This window comes from Rhinopithecus bieti, unplaced genomic scaffold (assembly GCF_001698545.2).
Source record: "Rhinopithecus bieti isolate Rb0 unplaced genomic scaffold, ASM169854v2 scaffold_12049, whole genome shotgun sequence".
Lineage (NCBI taxonomy): Eukaryota > Metazoa > Chordata > Mammalia > Primates > Cercopithecidae > Rhinopithecus > Rhinopithecus bieti.
The window spans coordinates 820,092-843,829 of NW_016807278.1; the positions used below are offsets into that span (position 1 = coordinate 820,092).

Consider the following 23,738-nt stretch of genomic DNA (forward strand, 5'->3'; position numbering starts at 1 on the left):
GAAGGAAGGAAGGAAGGAAGGGAGGGAGGGAGGGAGGGAGGGAGGGAGGGAAAGAGAAAGAAAGAAAGAAGGAAGGGAGGGAAAGAAAAAAGAAAGGAAGGAAGGAAAGAAAGAAAGAAAGAAAAAAAGAAGGAGAAAGAAAGGAAGAAGGAGAAAGAAAGGAAGAAAGAAAAAGAAAGAAAAAAGAAAGAAAGAGAGAAAGAGAGAGAAAAGAAAAAGTCACATGTGAACAACACAAAATGAGTTTTGCTGATAACTGAGAAATGTTCCACTGCGAGGACCTGGAGGATGGAAAGTGGCTTCTACCGCACCCGTCCAGCTCTGCAACTCCGTGAATTTTGCAGGTCCCTAAGCTGTGACTTGGCCTTGAGCCTCTCTGAGCTTCAAATGCCTTCACTGCCTCCCGTTTGCCTTTGGGAGGTGTCCCAAGGAGGCGATAAACCTCCGTTGAACCCCAGGGTCCTGTACTACAAAGGATTGTTTCCTAGGTACTTAATCAAGCTGAGCCTCAGTTTACAAATCTATAAAATGGGGATAATTATTTCACTTCCTATGGAGTCACTGGAGATCAAAAATCCGAAAGAAAAAAAAGAGTCACAAGGCAGAACTGGCAGTCTCTGAACTGAAGCTGAGAGGCTCTTCCTAGGGCTTTAATTTAGGAACTGGGCTAAAGGTTAACACTGATCCGCTATCTCATTCTCACAACAGCACTATGACAAAGATGCTCTTAAATCACTGTTTTTACTAATGGGGGAATTGAGGCATACAAACACTGAGGGCTCTGAGCTGCCTAGTGCTAGAGCAAGACCATGAATCCAGAACTGTAGGAGTCCAGGGTTCCAGCCTACACACCACACAACCTCTCTTGATTCTCTCAAGCCAAATTTTCTTTGGTGGTGTGAGCAGGAAGAGCCAGGTTCTAAAACCTAAACTAGACACCGCTGTTCTCACATTTCCTCCCAATCAGCCCTAATCTTTGTGGCCTCCTTTGCTGGGATACAACCCAGCGGTTTTCTCGGCCGCATTCTTACAAGAGAACGATTCCCCCCAAAGCTGAGGGCCTGATTAATCTGGGCGACTGTGGGAGGGAGAGAAGGGGAGGCATTCTTAGAACTGGGGCCTAGGCTGGGGCTGGCGGGCTCCACTTTCAGCACATTCTAGAGACCATGGGTATGGGGGTTTTGAGAGAAACCTGTGACTCACCGCGCCTCTCATGGTCTGTTTCACTCGGAGGCTCACTGTCTTCCCATCATCCTCCCTCAGCCCCCACCACCAACTGTACCCGGCTGCCAGCACCCCTCAGTGACCCACCCACCTACTTCTGCTACCTCCCAGCAAGCCTACAGCTCAGCAGGGCAGGGGTTCCTCTCTGGGGGCTAGAGAGCCACAAATCCACTGGGTCTGAACGTCCCTGCAGCAGACCCTTGTAGCAGCCTCCCTTCTCAACGAAAGCCACACAGCGTTAATCACCTTTATCCCAAAAAGAGGAGTCCAGGGCCAGCCTAGGGAATTAACAGTAACAACTGCCACTCTTATAAAAAGGGCACGTGTGAGGGGATAGAGAACTCAGGAGATGATGGAGCAGGGAAGGGGCAGGAAAACAGGCTTCTTGACTCCTAAATGCAGTCTCCTAAGTTAAATCAACCTGCTCACACCAGTACGATGGTGGCTACAGTACGCACTACATAATACATGATAATAATGAGTGCTAACTATGTGCCACGCTAAGGCTTTTCCATAATTGTTTAAATGATTTAACTATGCTAAGTCTTTCATATGACTTTTTTTACCTGATTTGTCATTTAGTCTTCACCACCTTCTAAGGTTGGTGATAATACCATAGTCTAGATTTTCCAAGCAGATGCCAAAACAGGGTTACACATACAAGGGTTCAGTTAGGGGAAATTTCTTTATGAGAGAAAATACGGAGTGTGAAGCGAGGCTGGGGAACCACCAGACAGTGTGTGACCCCACTAAGGAAAGAGAGAAAGGAGGATACGCACAAGGGCCCCAGGCACAAGTGTCTATGAAGTTGCCAGGGGCGAAGCTGGCCATCCTTTGAGTCCTGGTTCTCCCAGGAATGGTTGTGCCTTTGCATCCCTGTTGTGCTGTCACTGGGAGCAGGAGGAAGGAAGTGTGGCCTCCACACAAATGAGACAATGAATTTCAGAGCGCAGTAGCTGGGGTCCTTGGACAATTAAGCTCCCCATAATAGGAGGCCTGTGGGGCACATGTCCATGGGTGCCTCAATAATAATTCTCATTTTACTGGGTTGACAAGCTGAGGCTCAGGGAGGACAAGTCATCTGCTCATAGTTGGGACCCAGCTTAGAGTAACCCCAAAGATTTATCTTGTGCCATATGCAACTGAGCTACTGACCACCATATCCCAAGCCATCCCCAAGACTGATGCCTCAGATTCGGTACCCAGCAGAGGGCTGGGCACACAATCAGTGTCACATTGGGAGGGAATGTGGCTGAGCTTCTGTCTAGTGAGCTCCTATATAGTGGGACCTGCATGTGTCCTGTGTGCTCCACAACACCTATGTCCCTGAGTCAAAGCCGTCTCCTCCTCCCTGCTATTCCTAACCAGAGGGGTGCCTCCTTCGTAACTTCCCACAGCACTCTGGGCCTCTCTTAACAGCACCCACTAGAGTCGGCCTTATGTCACTTATGTTACGTGCACACCTGTCATCCCCCACAGGCATTTGCATGCCAGTCAGAGAAGTAGGTAGCCCGGTCAAGATCAAACACCAGGAGGCCGAACAAGGCTGAACCTCAGATTTTTGTCTTTGAGCCATTCTGCCTACACGCCCAAAATGTATGCAAATAACCATAATTGAGTGAGCAGGGCCACTGATGTGGGAAGATGTTGAAGGAATCCCCTAAACCCCTCTATATCTGACTTTTCCACTCACCCACAATGTGACCGAAGGTCTATATCTCTCAGTTTTGGGAAGTGCTACAAATGCCCTTTTACTCTCGGCTGACTGACTCTACCCCCAGATTTGCTGCTGACAGCAAACCCTTTCATAAAGCTCTCACTTGGAAAGCAATATGCAAAGTGCATTCATTCATAAATCAATACTGTCTTTTTGACAGTCCCTATCAAAAACTAAAATGTGTATACCCTTAAATCTTGCCATTCCACTACTAGGGATCTCTACTACAGAAATCCTTATGCATGTGCTCAAATATACTGTACAAGATATTTGTGAGATCTATATAAACAGTAGAAAAAGGAGGGCAGGTAGTCAGTCCTTCAGTGCAAATGAGGTTAAAAGACAAATAAAGAAAAGAGGCGGGGAAATATCCATCCATAGCAGATAAATTGTGGCACATCATATTATAAAATTCTCTGCAACCATTTAAAAAAAGAATGATAGTTGTATTTTTGGTCATGGAAATTCACAAGATATGCTACATGAAGAAAGCAAGTTCCATGTTGGTTAATGGGTATGAAAAAGTTCTGTCAGTTGCACAACAATGTGAACATACTGGTGAAGTGTATAGTTAAAATGTTTAAGATGGCAAATTTTCAGTTAAGTGTATTTTATCACAATTTTTTAAAAGCAGCTTGCAGAACAATATGCCTAATGATTCCATTTATACTTGTTATAACTGTCAAAGAAATTTCTCAGTTGTGCTTATATTTGTATCTAGATAAATTAACAGAAACTTTTGGATAAAATTTCAAAAAAAAATAAAGCCATTCAATGAAGTTATTTCTGGAGAGGGAATTGGCATCACAGAGGTGGAGAGATTATAAAGAGAAAGGTTCACACCTCACTCTGTATGTCTGTATATGTGTATATAATGTCTTGTTTGAGTTACTAAAATTACTTGTGTTAATTTTCCTTTAGATGCATTCATCCACCCAACAGATACTAAGCATCTACCCTGAGTAAGCTGTCATTTTCAGAGCCTGAAATAAGCCAATCAGACTGAATTTCTCCTCTACCCTTTCTCTTCCTTGCACATGGCTCAAAGAATGCCTGGCTGTCATCCTTCCCCTCCTGCCCTCAACCCTCCTGTGGGTGGGTAGGGCTAGAGTCTCACTATGAGGACCATTTCCTTAGAATAGGTTTGTGACCAGAAAAGGAGACAGCTGAGTGCCAGAAAACCAAAGGCCCCTCTAGGTCTTACTACAAATGCCAGGTCTCTCTGCACCACAGACTCCATCTAACCAAGGTCTTGGTCTTAAGACTTAGATGAGATCGTGGTTTCTTTAAAAAGTAAATCTTTGACTGGTGAATTCAGAACCACATGTCTCCAAATCAGAGGGTAAGGGCTGAGAGAACTCAGCTCATTCTGAAACTTGAGGCCTTATTACCCCAAGAGGTAGTAGCTGTTTGAGGAACAAGAGACCCACAGCTGCCTGGACAGAGGAAGGAGCAAGATCACGTTTCACACACTCAGACAGCAGTAGTCAGAGCTAGTAACTGCCCTGGGCTAGGACCACAGCCACCCAGACAGGATGCTCATTTGCATAAACTTGTACAGATACTTTACATATCAGCGTCCTGGGAACACTACTATTCCAGGATCAGAGAGGTTGAGACTAGTATTTGGTCACACAGGACCTCAGAGACACCACCAAAACCAAGGGGTGGGGGAGGACTTAGGAAAGGAGGAGGACTCGTGAGCAGGGAAACGGGAAAATCAGTCCTGGTATTTCACTTGCAAATCCTGGCAGGGGTGTGGGATGGTGGTAGGAAACTTTACTGTCCCTGAGAGCAAGAAAGTTATGCAAACAAATGCATTTGCATGGCAGCCCTGGTCCCTAAAAATGACTTATCATACACAGGTTCCACCACCTCGGCAGCCCCACCTGAAATCCTGCAGGCTTGACAGCCAAAAGACTTCCTGGCCAGAGGCTCTGGGCAGTAACTTACCTTCCAGGCAACTATGACTCCCTCTAGAGGAGACAAGTAAATTCCTAGGTAATCCTGGGTTCCAGATGGCGGTGTGTTAAAAATGGAAAGGGTGGATGCCAAGTATATTGACATTTTTGTGTGTGAGTGCCAGGGAGGCTCCCAAGGGCTCCACTTTCAAACTGAGTGGAGTAAGAACCACGAAGACAAAGAGATGAGAAAGGCTTTTTAGTGGCAGAGGGAAGAGGGACAAGGAAGCCCCCAACAATCCTGCTCTTCCAGGAGGGCTCCCAATTTCATGTAATGTCATCATTTTCCATGATGATTCATAAAGTGCCTGACTACAAAAGATCTAAGTTTAAGGCGTACCACTGTAACACTTTTTAAAAAATTAATGAATTGGGTGAAATGTGGCAAAATCCCCATCAGACCATATCCCCAAATTTTGGTTTTTGGGGAGCAAACATCATTTATGAAGGGAATCCAAGTTAGAGGGGCTGGAAAGGGAAAATGGACAGAAAACACCAAGGGCACCCCACAGAGGGGCATAAATCAGATTTCTGTGAGCAGAAGCCATGAGGCGTCAAAGGTCAAGCTAACGAGATGAGCAGACAGCAGTTCAGACCAAAAGACAGGAGGGGTGAACCTGCTGGAGAAGAAAGGATCTAGCTCTTGCAGAGAGAAGCAAGAGTAGAAATGCAATGGGGAAATCTCCATCATGCCGTTCCATTTTCTACCATCAAAACTGTCAGTCAGGTGCCAGCTCCAAGGGCTGCTAGGAAGCTCTCCTGGGTCTCTAACAGAACAGCTCCATCTTATGCACCCCAATCACCTCTGCTCTCGTTTTGGAGAGCATCAGTTCTCCTTCTGTTACAACAACACTCACCACTCCTCTACACTGAGCTCCACAAAGGCTAGACCCACTTCTGGAGTCATCTGTGTGTCTACAAAGTCCTGGGCACTGGGCGTGACACAGAGGAGGTGCTCAACATGAGGTGAATGTTGAAAATGGCATTTTTACTCTTGGATAGTGGCTGAAGGTCTTCTTTTTAAAGAGCAGCCTAGGCTGAAAAGGCCAAGGCACTGACCTGTCTGAATGGCGGCCCAGAGCCCGTGGGCAGTCCTATCTTTCCACATATGAGTTGCGCTTTCCCCACCTTTCAAAGTCTTGGCACAGCCTCATTTAATCCTCCCATGCCTGGGTGGGGGAGGACTGAAATCCTCCCCAACAAGGCATGGATGTGAGGTCTTCGTCCAGAGGACGAGGATCCAGGGTGTGGTTTGCTTTTTTGTTTTGGTTTTTTCACCTCACTCATGGTCATCTCAAAACCTGTGGGCAGCTGCCCTATGCCACCGGGGCTTGGATGATACATTGTTCACAGTCTGGAACAGCCCCTAATGTGTCCAGGCCTGTGGGTACAGGGAAAGGAAAGACAAAGTCACTTGCTTCTGCACACAGGCATTTTGTATCTCCCCAACTAGGTTCTCAAGGGCAGGAACTGGGCCCTACACTTCATTTGTTTCTCCCAAAGCACAGCATACACCAAGTGCCTGGATTATCTAGCAGTCGAGTATGCTGGGGAACCACACTGTTCTGACTGCGTGGAGGGAGGCGACAGGGAGATGAAGTCAGCAAAAGGACCCAGGGGTGGCTGGAGCCCCTAAATGTAGGCGTCCGGAGACAGAGGCCGAAAGGAGTTGCATTCTCAGGGCTGAGGATGCAGTGGCTGCCCCTCAAAGCCTCCCCTGTCCCCACTCTGCCCCACCTGGGGCGCGCCCAGAGGGTTTGTTTATATTCACCAGTAAGTGGGCCAGCCACTTTCCCCAGCCTCACCACCCTCACCCTCCTCCCTTGAATAACTGAATTTCCTTCACACCCTGAGCAGGCCCGACCTACCCGACCTACCTGCTACCCACTGTACCCACTCGTCACTCACAGCCTCCTGCATTTCCTGTCTCCAACCCAGTCAAAGGAAAACCCCAAATTTACTGTTATTGTTTACCAACCCAACTACCTGCTCACCCCAAGGCACAGAGACCCTCCCTGAAGCTCAGGGCAGGAACATGGACCAGGCCTAGGCCACTGACTCAACTCCAAGCCTGGGGCTCCCTGTGCCCCCACCGCTGAGCAGCTCACTGAGGGGTGGGACCCTCCTGGTGATAAAGGCCACCTGGCAGCTGGCATTTTAGGAGGCATTTAAATCCACCATCTAGGCTGGGCACAGTGGCTCATGCCTGTAAGCCCAGCACTTTGGGAGGCCGAGGCAGGTAGATCACCTGAGGTCAGGAGTTCGAGACCAGCCTGGCCAACATGGTGAAACCCCATCTCTACTAAAATACAAAATTAGCTGGGCGTGGTGGTACGCACCTGTAATCCCAGCTACTCAGGAGGCTGAGGCAGGGGAATTGCTTGAACCTGGGAGGCGGAGGTTGCAGTGAGCCAAGATCACACAACTGCACTCCAGCATGGGTGACAGAGTAAGACTCTGTCTCAAATAAATCAATCAGTCCACCATCCCACTGAATTCCTTAAAACAGCCACGGGCCTAGGACTATCACCCTCCTTCCACAGCAAAGAAAACTAGACCTTCCTCAGTGGAGCGGAATCCAGCCTCATATCTCCTCTCCTCCCCGCCCCCTCTCTACTCCCTTACCAAGAAGACATCCACGTGCTTTGTTAAAAGAAGCTCTAAACTTGGAAACAGGAGATCCAGGTCAGAATCCCTGACTAGCTGTGTGACGCTGAGCGAGTCCCTTTACTCCTCTGAGCTAGAGTTTCTTATAAGCTGGAGACGAGACTGACTACCTCAGAGGGTTCTGATGATGAAGAGATGGAGGGGAAGAGCCCAGCATCGGTGCCTGAGGGGCCCAGGAGTGTCTGTAGGTCTTTACATCTCACACCACTTAAGGGTGTTCAAGAAGCACACCTGCTCCTGAACTCATGCAAGTCAGCATCTGTCCTTAGGGACAAAAGTTTCCATTGCCATCCCACCCAGGCATTTAGCAGAGGTGTTAAGTTCTCCCTAGAAACAGGGACTCGCAGGGCCATGCCAGCATGGAAGGTCAAGGGCATGGGCATGGGGGGTGGAAAGGTGTGGTGAGACCCCACTAACCACGCCAGACCCCTCCTGGCCCTTTGCCCCAGCCATTTTCCCTGAAAGCCAACCCCAGGCTGAATCCTTGCTGACCACAGAAGCATCCTCCTGAACTGGGCTGAGTCAGGGAAGGAAGCAAAACACAAGGGCCAACATTGGGCACAAGCACAAGAAGGCTGTGAGATGGGCTTCTGTGGCAGAATCTTGGCCCCCAGTGATGCCCACGTCTTGGTCCCAGACTGTGGCTATGTTCCCTTACATGGCAAAGGGGACTCTGCAGATGGGATTGCAGTTAAGAGCCCTGCAATGGGGAGATCATCCTAGATTATCTGGGTGGGCTCAATCTTATCACACCAGCTGGGTCAGAGATGTGATCACAGAAGGATCAGAAAAATGCAAGGTTGCAGTTGAAGATTGAGAAAGGGGTCCATGACCCAAGGAATGCAGGAAGCCTCCAGAATTGGAAAAGGCAAGGAAACAGACTCCAAAGAGGAATGCAACCCTGCTAAGACCTGGACTCCAGCCAGCCTAGTAAGACCCTATCACGTTCCTGACCTACAGAACAGGAACATCATAAATTTGTGTTGTTTTAAGCCATAAAATTAATATGGCAGAAGTTTTGTTAACAGGAAACTAATGCAGTTTCTAAAGATAGCAGAACTCTGACAACTTCCTCTCCTTCTCTCCCTCACTCCCTCCTACCACCCCTCATTCCTCCTTCTCGGGTTATTGCTTCTAACACCTTCATAAGTGCAGACAAAATAAATGGATTTCTCTGAAAGCAAACCCCCATGCTGCTTTGTTTTGAGCTGTGATTTTAGAGTGATGAGTAGTGTCTCAAGGCAAGAATCAAATTCAGCAACCATTGTCATGAAGGGGAGGTCCAGGGCCTGATGTTCCCATGAGCTGACAGTGGAGACATGGTCCCTCTGGCAGCAGAGGGGACAAGCAGGTCTCTCCTCCAGCGGGAAGGGGGATCTGATTGCCAATCCCACCACGCAGCTGCAGCACATTATCCCGCCTTCTCAGTCACTTTCCTCACACATAAAACAGCAATCAGCAGCCACCCTATACTGTCTCTCGCTGGCAGCTCTGAGGGTCACGTAAGAAAATGCGGGTGACACAGTGAAGGATATGCTGTTTTCCCATCTGACCCGGAGGGAGTGCAATGGGGCAGGTAGCCCAGTTTCCACTTTAGGCTCTGCTGTAGGTCAGGTTATCACGTGGCCCCAGCTCTGGGCTTCAGTCTTCTCATCTGTGCACTGAGAATGTGCCACAGGAATCCTGTGCTCTCTTCTAGCTCCGAGGTAGAGCATTTGGTTTCTACCTGACCCCTATCACCGCCTCCTGGAGAGTGCCGGTATTACACTAACCTGCTCCCCTGGTATCTTTTCCAGGATTTCAACAAAATTCACCAGCACCCCGTCTTCCCTGGACCCTATACCAGTCGGCTTTCACAAGCTAAAGGTGCCAGCACCTGGTGGTGGCTATGTAGGTCAACGAATCATATGCCAAAAAGAGCTTGGCTCCTGACTCTGCATTTGGCAAAAGATGATGGGCTTGCACCCTCCCTGTCCTGCTTTGAGGATGCCCTACACACATCCTGCCCAGGTCCTCACCAATGAGGTTCTGGCTCCTGCTCGCCCAGGGGGCCCTCTGCTCCTCTCCCAGGACCCCAACCCACACCCCACCACCCAACAAAACCCCTCTGCACACAGAGGCATTGGGGGCTAGCGCCTGAGCCCCAGGAAGAAAGAGAAAGAAAAACTCTCAACTATTAAATCTGTTTAGTAAAGACAATTTCGCTCATACAAAACAACAGTTTACAACAATCGAGTGCTGGACACACCATCTGAGACAAGGGAGGCGCTGCAGGCACCCAGCACCTTCCCCGGTGCACAAAGACGACCCTGGGTGCCCCTCCACCACCTGCCCCTGAGGGAGAGGAAAGGTGAAGTATTCCTGCCACCTCTCCCTCCAAGGGAAGGGGGAGTGGGGGGCCATGGCACAGAGAGCCTACCCCAGCTGCTCCTCATCTGTGCTGGGGGAGGCCCCTCCCTTCACCGGCCCCGAAGCTGAGTTGTTTGGGGTGATAGCAAATGGCTGATGGGCAAGGGGGCAAAGTCGGGACATCTTTGGTGCAAAGACTCCCCCTGACCCACCAGGCCACACAATGGAAATCTGAGGGAAGACCTCAAAAATGGCCCTGCCTTTGCCCACAAGGGGTAGCTGGCTGATGCCCCAGAACCCAGGAGAAACACAGGAAATGCAAAAGCTTTGTCAACAGAAGCTGCCCAGGCTCACCCACATGAGCTGGGCGGCGGCCCATGGAGAAATGGCTAAAAATTTAAGGAAAATAAACAAAAATGGGTTAATAATGGCAAGAAGGGGAAGTAGAGAGGTCATTCAGTAGATAAGTGCCTCAGAGGACCTAGGACCAGCACTAAGCAGGGGGAAGGGGGTCCTGGGGCTGGGGATCCAGTCTTCCTGATCGCTGTGCCAGTGCCTGGTCACTCCTCTCTGCCTCCCGCAACCCAGCGAACAGAGACAGGCCACAGAGGGCCTGGTTCAGAATCTGGATGGGCTTCCCAGGCACTTTGGCAGGCTCAGTATGGGCAGGACAGACCCCAAGAAGGGAGAAGGTTCCTAAGCCCCAGCAGGGCCATCTCCCTCTGCAGCCCTGCCTGCCCCTGGCCCCTCAAATACACGATCCCAGGCACAGATCTGCGCACTCGTACACACGTGTGCACACACACACACACACACTCACTCCTTTTTGTCTGGCACACTGGAGATGTCTGAGGGCTCCGAGAGAGGAGGTGCATGGCATCCTCCTCCAAGGTGGCCTTGAGCTCCCAGAACGCCTGAGCCAGCGGGGACGACCCCAGGCTGTTGTGGAGAAACAGGGAGGGCAGATGGGACAACACAGGGACAATCCCTATGACAGTTTCCACAAATACCCTCTAACAAACCACAAGCCTTTGCAGTATCCAGAGAGGAAGGCGTCTGGTGGAGAGGAGGAGTGGGACAAGGACAACAAAAGAGGTTTCATAAAAACTCTAAGTCAAATTACTGATAAAATTGCAAAATGAGCACAGGTTCAAGAGCACCTTGCTCACTTCTCTCCATAGCCTCCCAACCTCCCAACCTCTCCCACTCTGGGGTGGCCAGAACCAAGGCAGAATTCAGCCATTGACGCAGTTCCAGGCTCCATGCAGCTGAGAAGGAGAGGAGGCGGATGTGGACAGTTCTGTGTCTCTTCGTTTAAAAAATATATTCCTGTAGAGAGTTATTGCTTGTCCTCCCGCGGGCAGGAGGGCGTGGTGGCTCAGTGGGCCAAGGCCGCAGCCTCCAGGGCCCGAGCTTTCTTCCGCCTCTTCAGCAGCAGAGGGTTGGATGCATCTTCAATCTTTTTTATCTTGATCTGCTCGTAGTCAACGCGCATTGTGGCCAAGGCACTGGTCATCTCCTCCTGGGGGCACAGCAGCACCAGGAAGGGTACAGAGAGAGCCAGAAGACAGGAAGGAGAGACAGCAGAAGAGAGATGTAAGAGCAGAAGAGAGACGTGAGAGACAGAGACAACAAGAGCAGGGTGAGGGCGGCGGGGGTGGGAGCAGAGAGAGAAGACGGGCTGCTTAGCGGTCCATGCTAACAACGGCAGCCTCATCCCAGCGCTGAGCAGCAGAGAGCTTGGCTACAGCACTGCTGCTGTTCCCTGAGAGCCCCCACTGACCTCGCAGGAAAGGAGGAAGAGCCCTGGGCCAGGAGTCAGGAAACCTGGGTCCGGTCTGCCCCAACCAGTCACCAGCTGCGTGACCTTGAGCAGAATGTCCATCCCCCCGCCCCGGGGCCTCAGTTTCTCTTCTGCAAAATGAGAACATTATACCAGATGGTCTTTAAGGTCCCGTTAGAGACCCAGGGAGTAAAGGGATTCTAAGAAACAGTCCTGAGTTTGGACAGGAACACAGAATTCTCTGCTCACAACCCAGTCAGCCAAGTGGCCTGGTTGCTGTTCTTGTAATGAAGACACCCCTGGGATGAAAGAGGCAGAATCAAGCTCTCCCCTACCAGCACCATGCCTCACACCTGGGCAATCCCCGCAAGCCGCCCACCCCACCCGGAGCCCCTCTTGCCCAGTGGTGCCCCTCACCTTGACATCCTCCCACCGCTCCTTGTCCTCCTTCAGGACCCGGCTGGTGTGCAGTGGGGTTTGAGGGACCTTCGTCGATTGCTGAGAAGACAGAAAAGGGGTCCGAGTGAAAGCCTGGGGTGGGCAGGGTCCTAAGACTCTGTCCTGTGGAATAGTCCCGTGGGACCCAAGGTTCCCCAGCCTGCCGAGCTTACCATGATCCAGGGGTGGTTCATAAACTCGGTGATGGTCATTCTCTGGGTGGGCTCTGTTTTCAGCAGGTTCCGAATGAGCATCTTCACTGTGGGACGGGGCAGGGGGCAGTGACAGCTCAGGGGCCACTCTCGCTGGCCTGCTCCTTTCCCCAGTTTTTATGGGGAAACCAGATTCAAAGAGGGGTTGCATGGAGGCAGGCTGCCTGAACAACTAGCCCCAAGGACCATGACGGCTCTACCACTTGATAGGCCCTGCACAGCCCCACAGCCTTGGCCCTGCCACTGGCCCTCCACACAGGCAAAATGAGGCAAGACGCACCCCGCAGGCGTGGGCTCAGGTGTTAACCCACAGTTACACCAGGTACATGAGATGGAGGCCCATACGTGTGTCTGTGTGTACACACACACACATACACACACACAGAGGCTCTTCCCCTTGTCCTGAAAGCCTGGGTTCTTACCTTCCTCTGATACTTCTGACCATTCTGGGTTGGGAAATTCATACTGGCCCATTCGGATGCGAGTCTTCATGCCCGGAGAGATGGCAAGGCCGTGGTTGGAGTAGAAGGGGGGATACCCACACAGCCTGCATCAACAGGAGGAAGGAAGTGGGAGACACAACAGCTGTCACTTAGGGGCTCTGCACCAGGACCAGGATGAGAAACAGGCTCTTCTCCTTGTAAAGGTCACAGAGAAATCAGGGCTCATTGACACAGGCACAACATACGAAGCCAAGGACGGGGCCCGGGAATCCAGCATAGCAAGTATCTAAGGCATACACTTTCCAGTCCATGAGCTGGTTTACACCCGCCACTTAGCTATAGGAACTGAGAGAAGGGGCACGCAGGGGACCTCCCCTGTAGAAAGAGGAATGCTAACGTCTGCCTCTTCCTCTTGTCCTGGAGAAGTACTGGCCGCCCTGACTCCCTGCCCCACCCAGCCCCCTCCCCAGCACACTCACAGGATGTACATGATGACACCCAGGGACCACATGTCACAGGACTTGTCATACTTCTCTGGACCCAGCACTTCTGGAGCTGCAAACCAAAGGTCAACATGGGTAGGCCAGCCCTCAGAATCCTGTGATCCACTCAGTTTCTCTGCGAAAGATGCTCCCCATCCCAACCTTTCAGCCTATCATGAGGTGGCAGCAGCTGGGGTGCAGAAGGAAGAGCCGAAGCCCAGCCCAGGGACTGGAACAGAACACCCTCCTCCACAAGAAACTCTGGAACTGGGATCTTAAGATTTTAAAGATCCTGAACTGCATGAGACTTTCAGACCTATGCCGTCCATTTAATTTCACAGATGCTCTGAACACGCTTTGAAAGCTTTTTCCATGCCAATCAGCTGAGGCTCCAGAACAAGACCTGGGTCCAGATTCCACTGAGAATCTGATGGAAACCATGGCTCTTCTCAGAAAGATCCCGGCAGATCCTTTCCTACAATTCCTCCACTGTAGCTTCGCTCTGACAAGCCCTACTTCTCAGCAGGTCCCAGCAGAACCCGCACCAGAAGGGACCACACAGACACAACTCTCCTAGGATTTGCGGCGCCCCCCGACAGTCAAGAGGAGGGGCTAAGAAAAGTTCTGAGAAAAGACTAGGTCCCTGGGCCCCTTGGGGACTTACCCACATAGTATGGTGTATAACAAGGAGTGGTCAAAGAGTTGTGGCTGGTGGTTTCCTTGGCAAAGCCAAAGTCAGTGAGTTTCAGGATGGCGTTGGGCCTTTTCGAGGTGTATAAGAGATTCTCAGGCTACAGAAAGAGAGACAGAAAAATAGCAACCCTGCTGGACCTGGGAGGGGCTATCAGAAACAAAAGCGTGCTGGTTCCTTCCTTCCTCTGCTCATCCAGCAACCATTTGCCTATCCCGGGCACTGCCCACCACAAGGAGTGGCAGCTCTCTATGGGTGTCTGCCCAGCCCACGCACTGCCCATCCCAAGGAGTGGCAGCTCTCTATGGGCAAGTGCCTGCCTCTGCAGGGTTTCCAGAGTGCCTGGAGATAAGAGAGTGACACACAGAACCCACAGTAAACACCACAGGGACAGAGAAACCAACAGTGTGACTGGGGGGTTCTGCCTGAGGAGAACCACAGGGCTGAGTGGGGTCAGAGAATGCTTCACTACTGGGTTTATGAGTTTACCCATGGGCAGAGAGGGCAAGGCCCTACAGGGCAGAGAATGGCATGCTCAGGAACCAGGCAGCAAGGACGCCGGGTGGCCTGGCAACCATCCCTGGAGTGGCCACGGCCACTCTGTTGCCCCCACAGCACTCGGGCTCAGGGATGTGAACAGTTGGCACCTTGACATCCCGATGGGCAATGTTGATTGAGTGCAGATACTGGATGGCCTCACCGATGCTCTTCATGATTTCGGATGCCTCTGTAGAAGGGAGGGAAGAGAGAGTGGGAAAGAAAGTCACAAGGACATGTCATTAGGCTTGAAAATCCAGTGCACCAGTCCCACCTCTGTGTAGCCTGAGGCTCCCCAAGCCACCACCCACCCCAGAAACAAAGCCACCAGGAGCTGCCCTGGTCAGCTGAGGCAGCCCTTGCAGTGTGCTGGAGGGGACAGCAGCCTCAACACCCTTCCCCTAGAGCAGGCACTGCAGAGGCCTCCTTCACACCCCCACTGCCCTGCCTGCCTGCACCTGTTCCCACAACAGACCCTTTCTACCTCTTTCTGTGAACGCCTGGTCTCCTCGGTCCTGGATTCGGCTAAAGAGTTCTCCACCGTCCAAACTGAAATGAAGCCACAGTGAGATCGGAGAACACAACAGCCCGCCGCCACTCTCTACTGACCCCCGAAAAAGCAAGGGTTTACATTCCAGGCTTCAGGCCCATCCCTGGGCTGTCCTCAGAGGGCAAGGTGCCTGAGTGAGGAGAGGGGACAGGCTGGGCCGGACCCGAACAGTGGCTGCTTACCATTCCATGACAATCAGCAGGCACTTCCTCCCTGCATACAGATTCTCGTACACATCCACGATCCGTACAATGTGCGGGCACTGGGAGGCCCGCCAGTGCAGCTCCACCTCCCTGCGGGCCTTGGGGCAGTCCTGAAGCATCTGCAGGCCAAACAGCTTCCTGAGTGCGCTATCACATGGCCCTGCTCTAAGCCCCCAGTCCACTTGCCCTGACATTGCCACCGACACACCACAAACCCCCTACTCCTGCTGGCCTTCCCTACCAGCCCCCCTGGCACATTTCCTGAGGCCTCTGCATTTCCTTATCTGCTCTATATGAAATCTCACGATGACTCTTTTGGGGCCTTGACAGCTACACTGAGATCAGCCCTCGGGCCATTCAGTCCAGCTTAGGCCTGTCTCCAGCTTAGGCCATGAAGTCTACTCTAGAAGGCAAGCAGCACTCAGGTACTGGGAAGTAGGGGGTGAAGGGGCTTCAGGAAGAAAGGCCGACTAAGAAAAACCAATACAGTGTGGGAAAGGCGGCTAGAGAGAAGAGAGACTCCAGAGTCCATAGGAAAAGGCACCTCCTCAATAACTCAGACCCAGCACAACAAATCCAGAGTAATGTTCTCTCTACCTCTGTGGCTGACTTCAACCAGGCAACAGATGGCCTTCGAAGTCAGCTAGATGCCGATTTGAATCCAGTTATTACTAGATTTCCAAGCTTGAGCAAGTTACTTAACTCACTGAACCTCGTTGATACCCCTTCTCCCTGGACCAGTTGGCTGGGGGTATTAAAGAAGGCTGGCTTCTCACCAGCCTCAGGGGTTCAATCTTGACTTGTCTAAGCCAGTCTGATTAATTCCAGTCCCTTTGCTAGTGACTGGCTTGGGAACGAGCCTACAACCCAACTGGCCAAGAATCTAGTAAGAAATCTGCTAAGAGGCTTCTTAAAGGGAGCACAAGAAACCTACATCTCTCTCCTGTATATGGCACCTGGGACCATGACAATCACATCATTACCAGTAAGGGGGGCCTAAGAGGATAAACCAATGCACCAAGGAAGGCAACCAGGAGAGATGGCAACTACCTGGATCCTTGCTGACATCACCAGGGATCCCTCAGGACTTATTTTTGACAAGATAATAAACTCTTCTTATTGTTTAAGCTGCTTTTCGTGAAATTTTTTATTGCCTGGAGCCAAAATCATCCTGATCTACCCTTCCTTTGTAAAGTGGGGATGGATAATGGCTTCTGTTTCACATATTTGTTGTGAGGATTAAGTGAAATATTTCCACAAAGCACCTCACAGAGTGTCTGACATATATGCTCACTAATAGCTGTCATTTTTATCACCAACTGTCTGCTAAGTGCAAGCACAGGTGCCAAAATAATTAAGATAACGACACTCACAGACTTAGCATCTTCATGGGAAGTCAAGATGAGCCCTATATAGTCTACACTCCAACTGCTTTGGACATTCAGAGGACTGGGGTGTCTAAGAGACAGGCTAGGAAGGAAATGGACAGGCAGAGGGAAGGCATGGAGGCAGAGGGGAATGTGGCAAGCAGGTGCTGACTGACTGAGATGGACTGGAGCTGGGGTGATACAGCAGGGAGGCCTAAGAACCTGCTAGAAAGTATCTGAAGCTTGCAAATAAGATCAGATGGCCACGATGGAGCCAGCTTGCAGGGGGCAGGGAAGGGCAAATAAGCATTTCCAACAAGAAAGCTGGCATACATTCATGCTATGGCCCATGGTATGTTGGGTTTTTCCTAACTGTACATTTGCCATTTTACAGGATGAGGAAGCTGAGGCTCAGGGAAGTAGCATGCCAAGTTTCTGAGAAAAGGCAGAGCCAAGGTTGGAATCCAGGCCTGGTAGATTCCAAAGACCAAGGCTTTCCACCACAACACCCAGTTTTTAGAGGAGGCTGGAAGCCAAGATTTCTCTGACTGACTTTGCAGAGGCAATTCCCCAAACAGGTGTCTAGAAGGAATCAATGACTAGATACCATGGAGTAACAGGTGGCTGGAGCCAATAGTTGCAGGAGGCAAGGTTCCCATGAGGTCACACTGCCACCTTGTGGCCATATGAGGACACGGCATGGGTCTTGAGTTCTGCCACCTTCAACTTCCTTCGGGTTTTTTTGTTGTTTGTTTTTGGGACCAGGTCTTGCTCTGTTGCCCAGGCTGGAGTGCAATGACACAATCTTGGCTCACTGCAACCTCCACTTCCCAGGTTCAAATGATACTCCCACCTCAGCCTCCTGAGTAGCTGGGATTACAGGTGTGAGCCACCAGGTCTGGCTAATTTTTTGGTGTTTTTAGTAGAGATGGGGTTTCGCCATGTTGGCCAGGCTGGTCTCGAACTCCTGATCTCAAGTGATAACCTACCTTGGCCTCCCAAAGTGCTGGGATTACAGGTGTGAGCCACCACACCCAGCCTTCGACTTCATTCATTTGGATGTACCAGGAAAAAAGTTTACTTTCCCATGCTCTAAGGGGAGCAAGAGAAGGCAACGGCCAGTTTCCTCTGTATAAAATTCAATCCAACAAGCATTTACTGAGCTCCTACTATGAGCCATGCATTGCACTGAATGTCAAAACCAAATAGAGCAGTCCTGATCTGGAAAAGCCTAGGCTAATGGGGGCAGAAGAAGATATGAGGGGAGACACAGAAAATCCTTAAAATCCAGTGAGATTATATGCTGTAAGAGTGCTAAATTCAAAGGGTTCAGGAGGAACAAGGTTTCCAGAGCAGCCACGCAGAAAGAACCTCGATCGCCCCCTACAGGCACACAAGAACTGGAGCCCAGAGGAGAATTCAAGTTGTCAGATCTACTCAGAAGCAATGCATGGTTGTAGAGCTACAATCAGGGAAGACTTGGCCCAGTCTGAAATTTGTCAGTTTCTTCTTGCACAGCCTCACAGAGAGGTCTGCCTTTCAGAGCCTGTGCCACATGCATTTAGGAGCGACAATACCTGCCTAGCCTCCCCTTCATAGAAACATTATGAGCATCTAATGAAATAATACCTCTAAAAGTGCTTTATTGTCAGAAAGGCATTCATCACTGTTAACCAGTACCATTAATGCCACAGAACAGGGGGGTCCCTCCGTCACCAGTGAGTAGAGCCTGGAGCATGTAGATGTAACCAATACAAGTTACCAGCAAGACTGTAGGCTGAGTTTCTGTCTTCAGTGCAGTGACCACCACCAGGACGTCCGCCAACCAGAGCTGTGCTAAGTGAGGATGCACCAAGGTCCAAATCCAAATGCATGCTCCTTGGCACCCCCTGAATTCCAAGCACCCACTGCAACCTCCACACTTTCTGCCCTAGACATGTTAAGAGTGCATGGTACAAGGCAAAGGAGAGTTTGCGCAAGAAGGGCTGGGTTCACATCGCACTTCCAGACTTGCACAAACTCTCCACCCATTAGAGGAGGTGGGTGTAGCACAGTGAACCTGGGTTTTGCAATTACAGGCATTTTGAATCCCAGTTCTGCACTTCCTAGCTTGTGTCAGGCAAGCCCACCTATCTTTCTGAAAAGGGTTTCCTCATCGGTAAAATTAGATTCAACTTCGTGAAATAATATCCTTGAAGGTGCTTCTGAAACTCTATATAGGGTAGTTTTCACTTTTAAAAAATTTACCCTTTTGCATATTTATGCCTTATCTGCCCAATCTAACTGAGTTTCTAATGGGCAAGATCTAATCTGATTTCTGTTTACTCCCTCCCCTCTTCCTTCCCTCACCTAGTGGTTAGGAATTTCTGAGCCAATACTGCCTCATTCTGTTGCTTCTTCTCCCTACTAAACTCTCTCCCCCAGTGACTGAGTGAGGGTGAGCTGTCCTTTCCGTCCTGAATTGGAAAAGGTAGTATTTTTAATTTCTTAGAGAAACATAGCAAGAATTTCCCATGAAGACTGGTCATTGCACATCCTGCATTTGTATTCCAGAACTTAAATTAAATTTAAAAAAAAAAAAAGGACTGGTCATTGACATTCATCCAGGCACATGTTTATCAGAAATCCCTGATTGGATAGGAAAATCAGCCCAAGCAATGAAAGACCTTCAAATGGGTGAGGCAGGCTGGCTGACGTCATGGGCGCACAGCCCTGAAGTGCCAAAGTGGCTTTGTGGACAAGCGTGGAGCGCAGAAAGCCTGGAGAGAGGAAACCAAGAATGTGCTAATCTGGAGTACAGGGCTAAGTAAAGAACAGCAGGGGAGGTGGCCTGCGCTCCAAGCCAGAGAAGAGACAGGGAAGGAAAGCAGGACTCCCAGGGCACTGCCAGAGGCCACCAGCAGAGTGAGGCGGTGGGCCCACCCAGAAGCCAAGGCCCCCGCTCCTTGGGCATGGCCATGGCCATGGGCAGTGGAGGCCAACAGGCCCTGGACCACAGCTCTGAAGACTGGAGACTAGAAGAAGGAAGGGTCTTCCCACTAAAAGACCACAGATCGTTAGTCAAGGAATGCCTGGAGGAATGGTGAAATATTTTAAGCCCGAACTAAGTCCCAGTCCAACATTGTGACTCACCTCAGCCCCACACAGTTTGTGCCTGAAATGCTCTTACACGTAGAAAAGGTTAATGATTGCATGTGCTCAGCTGCAACGCAACAGGCAAGGCCCCCTGCCAACTGTGGCAGGGGCAGGGGGTCAAGCCACAGAGCCCATTGCCTGGGGAGGAAGCTCTAGGACAGTGGCAGTGAGGGAGCTGCGGGAGCTGCCTAAATACAGTCCTATGCCTCTCTGTCTCTGCCAGAACCTGAGGGGAAGAAGGACAGGACCCCTCCCCCTATTCAGGGTGTGCATGTTTCCCCTCATCTCCTCCTGCGAGTCTGCCATTGTGGAGCCACGTGGAAAGACTCAGGAGTGGTCGGCATTAGAAGCCTGGCTGAACCAGAGGACAGGAAAGCAGCCGGCACCCAGGGCCTGACGTGCCACTTGCCAGCAAGGTGGATATGAGGACAAGACTGGGAAGGAGGAGGCCCCAGGCCCTCAGGAGGACCCCCTTCACAAGCGCCACTGCTCACTAGCTATGTGAACTTGGGAAAGTTTCCAACCCCTTTGTGCCTTGGTTCCCTTATCCATTAATAGGACAGTAACACCCCCTACTTCATGGGGTTGCTATATGAGATGAGTTAATAGATGTGCATGATGTAAATAACTAAGAATAATGATTGGCATAATAAGTACTGCATCCGTGTTTGCTATTATTATTCTGCTCCCCACTCCCCATGTGTTGGAGTTCCACTGGGGTGGGCAACTCGGATTCCATTACACCCATTTCAATGAAAGTGTTATTAATAGCTCTGGGCACTGGACAGAGGGGGGGACCCCAGGATACGGGGAAGAAAGCAGGCTGTGGCATCCCAGCCCTATGCGCTCCCTCACTACACCACCAAAGCTGGGCAGCTGGGGGCGGGGGTGCACATGTAATGAGAGAAGGAAGACATCCCTCCCCAAGACAGACTCTGATTCAGCACCAAGAGCGATGCAAAAGGCTCATTCTGGCACCAAGTGTGTTGTGGGTGTGTGGTGCGGTATGTGGTGCGTGTTGTCAAACAAGACCTCCTCTTCACTCCCAGGAGGCAGCTGGGGGTCAGGGGGAAAGCCACGTGTGTCACACACTAACCCACCGTGCCTCCAGGCCAGGGCCACCCTCTCTGCCTCCTGGACCACCAGTGCCTCTGCTGCACCACATGGAGGATGGCTGGCCCAGGTGCTCTGTGGGGTGTAAAGGAAAGAGGACTCGGGAGGGCAGCTGCTGCAGGTGAGCCTCGACAACCTCTTAGCAAGGTGCTGGAGCAGCCTGCAGGCCGAGGGGCGCTGGCAGTGCTCTGTGCTAAGTGGCTACTAGTTCTGTTGGCCCTTGAACAACCTGGGTTTGAACTGTGTGGATCCATTTACACAGGGATTTTCTTCTGCCAGCCCTGCAACAGCAAGACCAACCCTTCCGCTTCCTCCTCCTCTTCCTCAGCCTACTCAATGTGATTTTCTTAATGATGTGTATTTTCTTTAGCTTATTTTATTCTAAGAATAAAGAGAAAATACCCATAACAAACAAAATGTGTTAATCAACTATGTAATCAGTAAGGCTTCGTGTCAACAGTAGGCTACTTTTTAATAGTAGTTCTGGGGGAATCAAAAGTTTTGTTTGTTTGTTTTGTTTTGTTTTTTTGAGACCGAGTCTTGCTCTGTCACCCAGGCTGGAGGGCAGTGGTGCAATCTCAGCTCACTGCAAGCTCCACCTCCTGGGTTGGCGCCATTCTCCTGCCTCAGCCTCCCAAGTAGCTGAGACCACAGGTGCCTGCCACCAAGCCCAGTTAATTTTTTGTATTTTTAGTAGAGATGGGATTTCACCGTGTTAGCCAGGATGGTCTCAATCTCCTGACCTCATGATCCACCCGCCTCAGCCTCCCAAAGTGCTGGGATTACAGGCATGAGCCACTGCGCCCAGCCTTTTACTTTTTTCTTTCTTTTTTTTTTTTTTTTTGAGACGGAGTTTCACTCTCGTTACCTAGGCAAGAGTGCAATGGTGCGATCTCAGCTCACCGCAACTTCCGCCTCCCGGGTTCAAGTGATTCTCCTGCCTCAGCCTCCCGAGTAGCTGGGATTACAGGCATGTGCCACCATGCTCGGCTAATTTTGTATTTTTAGTAGAGATGGGGTTTCTCCATGTTGGTCAGGCTGGTCTCAAACTTCAGTCTCAGGTGATCCACCCACCTCGGCCTCCCAAAGTAGGAATCAAAAGTTTTCTGTGAATTGTTGACTGCTGAGGGGTCAGTGGCCCTAACCCTTGCATTGCTCACGGGTCAACTATCCTGACACACGTGGTGCCAGAACCAGCCTTTTGTACACTGAAGTACCTTGAACTGCACTTCGAATGGGCATCTCTCCCACTTCACCCCTCCCTGGGAGGAAACATCCTATTTTATAAATGAGAAAACTCACTGAGTCATTAATTCATGACCTTTTGGACAGTTGTCCCTGGCAGGGTTGGAATTTTAATCGTGCTCTGGCTGCTCCTACAGCCTCCTTTCCACCACCCCACAGTAAGGCAAAGAGTTCAAAATCTGCCCAAGACTGCCCGCAACAGCAACAGCCAGAAATGGAGGTTGAAAATGCCTTAAAGTGCAAACCCTTTGATGTTAAAATTCTACCTTTAGAATTTCATCCTCAGGTATTAATCATAGATGTATCTTTAAGAAAATATACATTTCAAGAGTTATTTACCTTTACTAGAAATAGCTAACAAATGTATTAGTCTACTTTGTGTTGCTATTAAGAAATACCTGAGACTGGGTAATTTATAAAGAAAAGATGTAACTGGCTTACAGTTCTGCAGCTGGTACAAGCATGGCACTAGCATCTGCTTTTGGTGAGGCCTCAGGAAGCTTACAATCATGGTGGAAGATGAAGGGGGAGCAGGGGTGTCACATGGCAAGAGCACGAGCAACAGGGGTGGGGTGCCACATACTTTTAAACAACCAGATCTCCTAAGAACTCACTATCTTGAGAATAGCACCAAGCCATTCATGCGGGATCTACCCCCTGGGCCCAAACACCTCCCACCAGGCCCCACCTCCCACACTGGGGATTACACTTCAACATGAGATTTGGAAGAAACAAACAGCCAAACTACATCACAAACTTAAGGCCCAGAGATAAATAATAGAGGTTGTTTTATTTAAAAGTGAGTTTAGCTACACAATCTACAGTCACTAAAATGGTGTTTCAGATGAATATTAAATGGGGAAATGTGGATTTCTGAGTGTCTACTAGATTCTAAGGTATCATCACTGTCATTGTCTAGAATACTACCCTATTTTTTCTTTTGCAACCCAAATCCCAATGTGTACTTTCTTTACATTTCATTATCAGAATGTGTCTGATGGTAAGTGAAAATTACGAACCCTTATGTACAGCATAAACTCGGTGCTATATGGATATTTATTTGGATCTGTATATAAAAACAATACAAGCATAGGTGCTGGGCACGGTGGCTCACGTCTATAATCCCAGCAGTTTGGAAGGCCAAGGCAGGCAGATTACTTGAAGTCAGAAGTTCATGTCCAGCCTGGCCAACACGCTGAAACCCTATCTCTATCAAAAAATACAAAAAAATTACCCAGGCATGGTGGCACGCACCTGTATGTAATCCCAGCTACTTGGGAGGCTGAGGCGGGAAAATCACTTGAACCCAGGAAGCGGAGGTTGTAGTGAGCCTGCACTCCATCGTGGGCAACAGAGCGAGACTCTGTCTCAAAAAACAACAACAACAACAAAAAACAAAACAGTAAAGGCATTAAGACTCAATGACTTGTTAAAAGTAATGATCTCTGAAAGACAGAATCACAGATTTAATTTCCTTTATTATGTCTTTATTTTCTAGGTTATTTACAATTAGTATATGTTACTTTTTAAAGAGACGAAGCTTAGCTCTCTGAATTTTAGTCAGAGGGCAGCCATCCACGCCTCAGGCCCTATGGCCATGGAGCATATCTCTGGGGCTTCC

At 50.1% G+C, this 23,738-nt stretch overlaps 1 protein-coding gene across 4 annotated transcripts in view; it reads right to left on the reverse strand.

Annotated features, from left to right (window-relative positions):
* Nucleotides 1-9,738: 9,738 nt before the first annotated feature.
* Nucleotides 9,739-23,738, reverse strand: part of MAPKAPK2 (MAPK activated protein kinase 2) — a 45,766-nt gene continuing 31,766 nt past the window's right edge. For 3 of the 4 annotated variants that reach the window (XM_017880892.1, XM_017880894.1, XM_017880895.1), the window contains exons 2-10: nucleotides 15,237-15,376; nucleotides 14,989-15,053; nucleotides 14,615-14,694; nucleotides 13,941-14,067; nucleotides 13,274-13,349; nucleotides 12,774-12,898; nucleotides 12,313-12,398; nucleotides 12,119-12,199; nucleotides 9,739-11,440 (exon numbers count right to left, since the gene is read on the reverse strand). In XM_017880892.1, the coding sequence (XP_017736381.1) occupies nucleotides 11,297-11,440; nucleotides 12,119-12,199; nucleotides 12,313-12,398; nucleotides 12,774-12,898; nucleotides 13,274-13,349; nucleotides 13,941-14,067; nucleotides 14,615-14,694; nucleotides 14,989-15,053; nucleotides 15,237-15,376 (924 nt within the window). In that variant the 3' untranslated portion in view covers nucleotides 9,739-11,296. Of the gene's footprint in view, nucleotides 11,441-12,118; nucleotides 12,200-12,312; nucleotides 12,399-12,773; nucleotides 12,899-13,273; nucleotides 13,350-13,940; nucleotides 14,068-14,614; nucleotides 14,695-14,988; nucleotides 15,054-15,236; nucleotides 15,631-23,738 lie in introns of those variants that run through there. The other variant, XM_017880893.1, reaches the window with a different exon arrangement.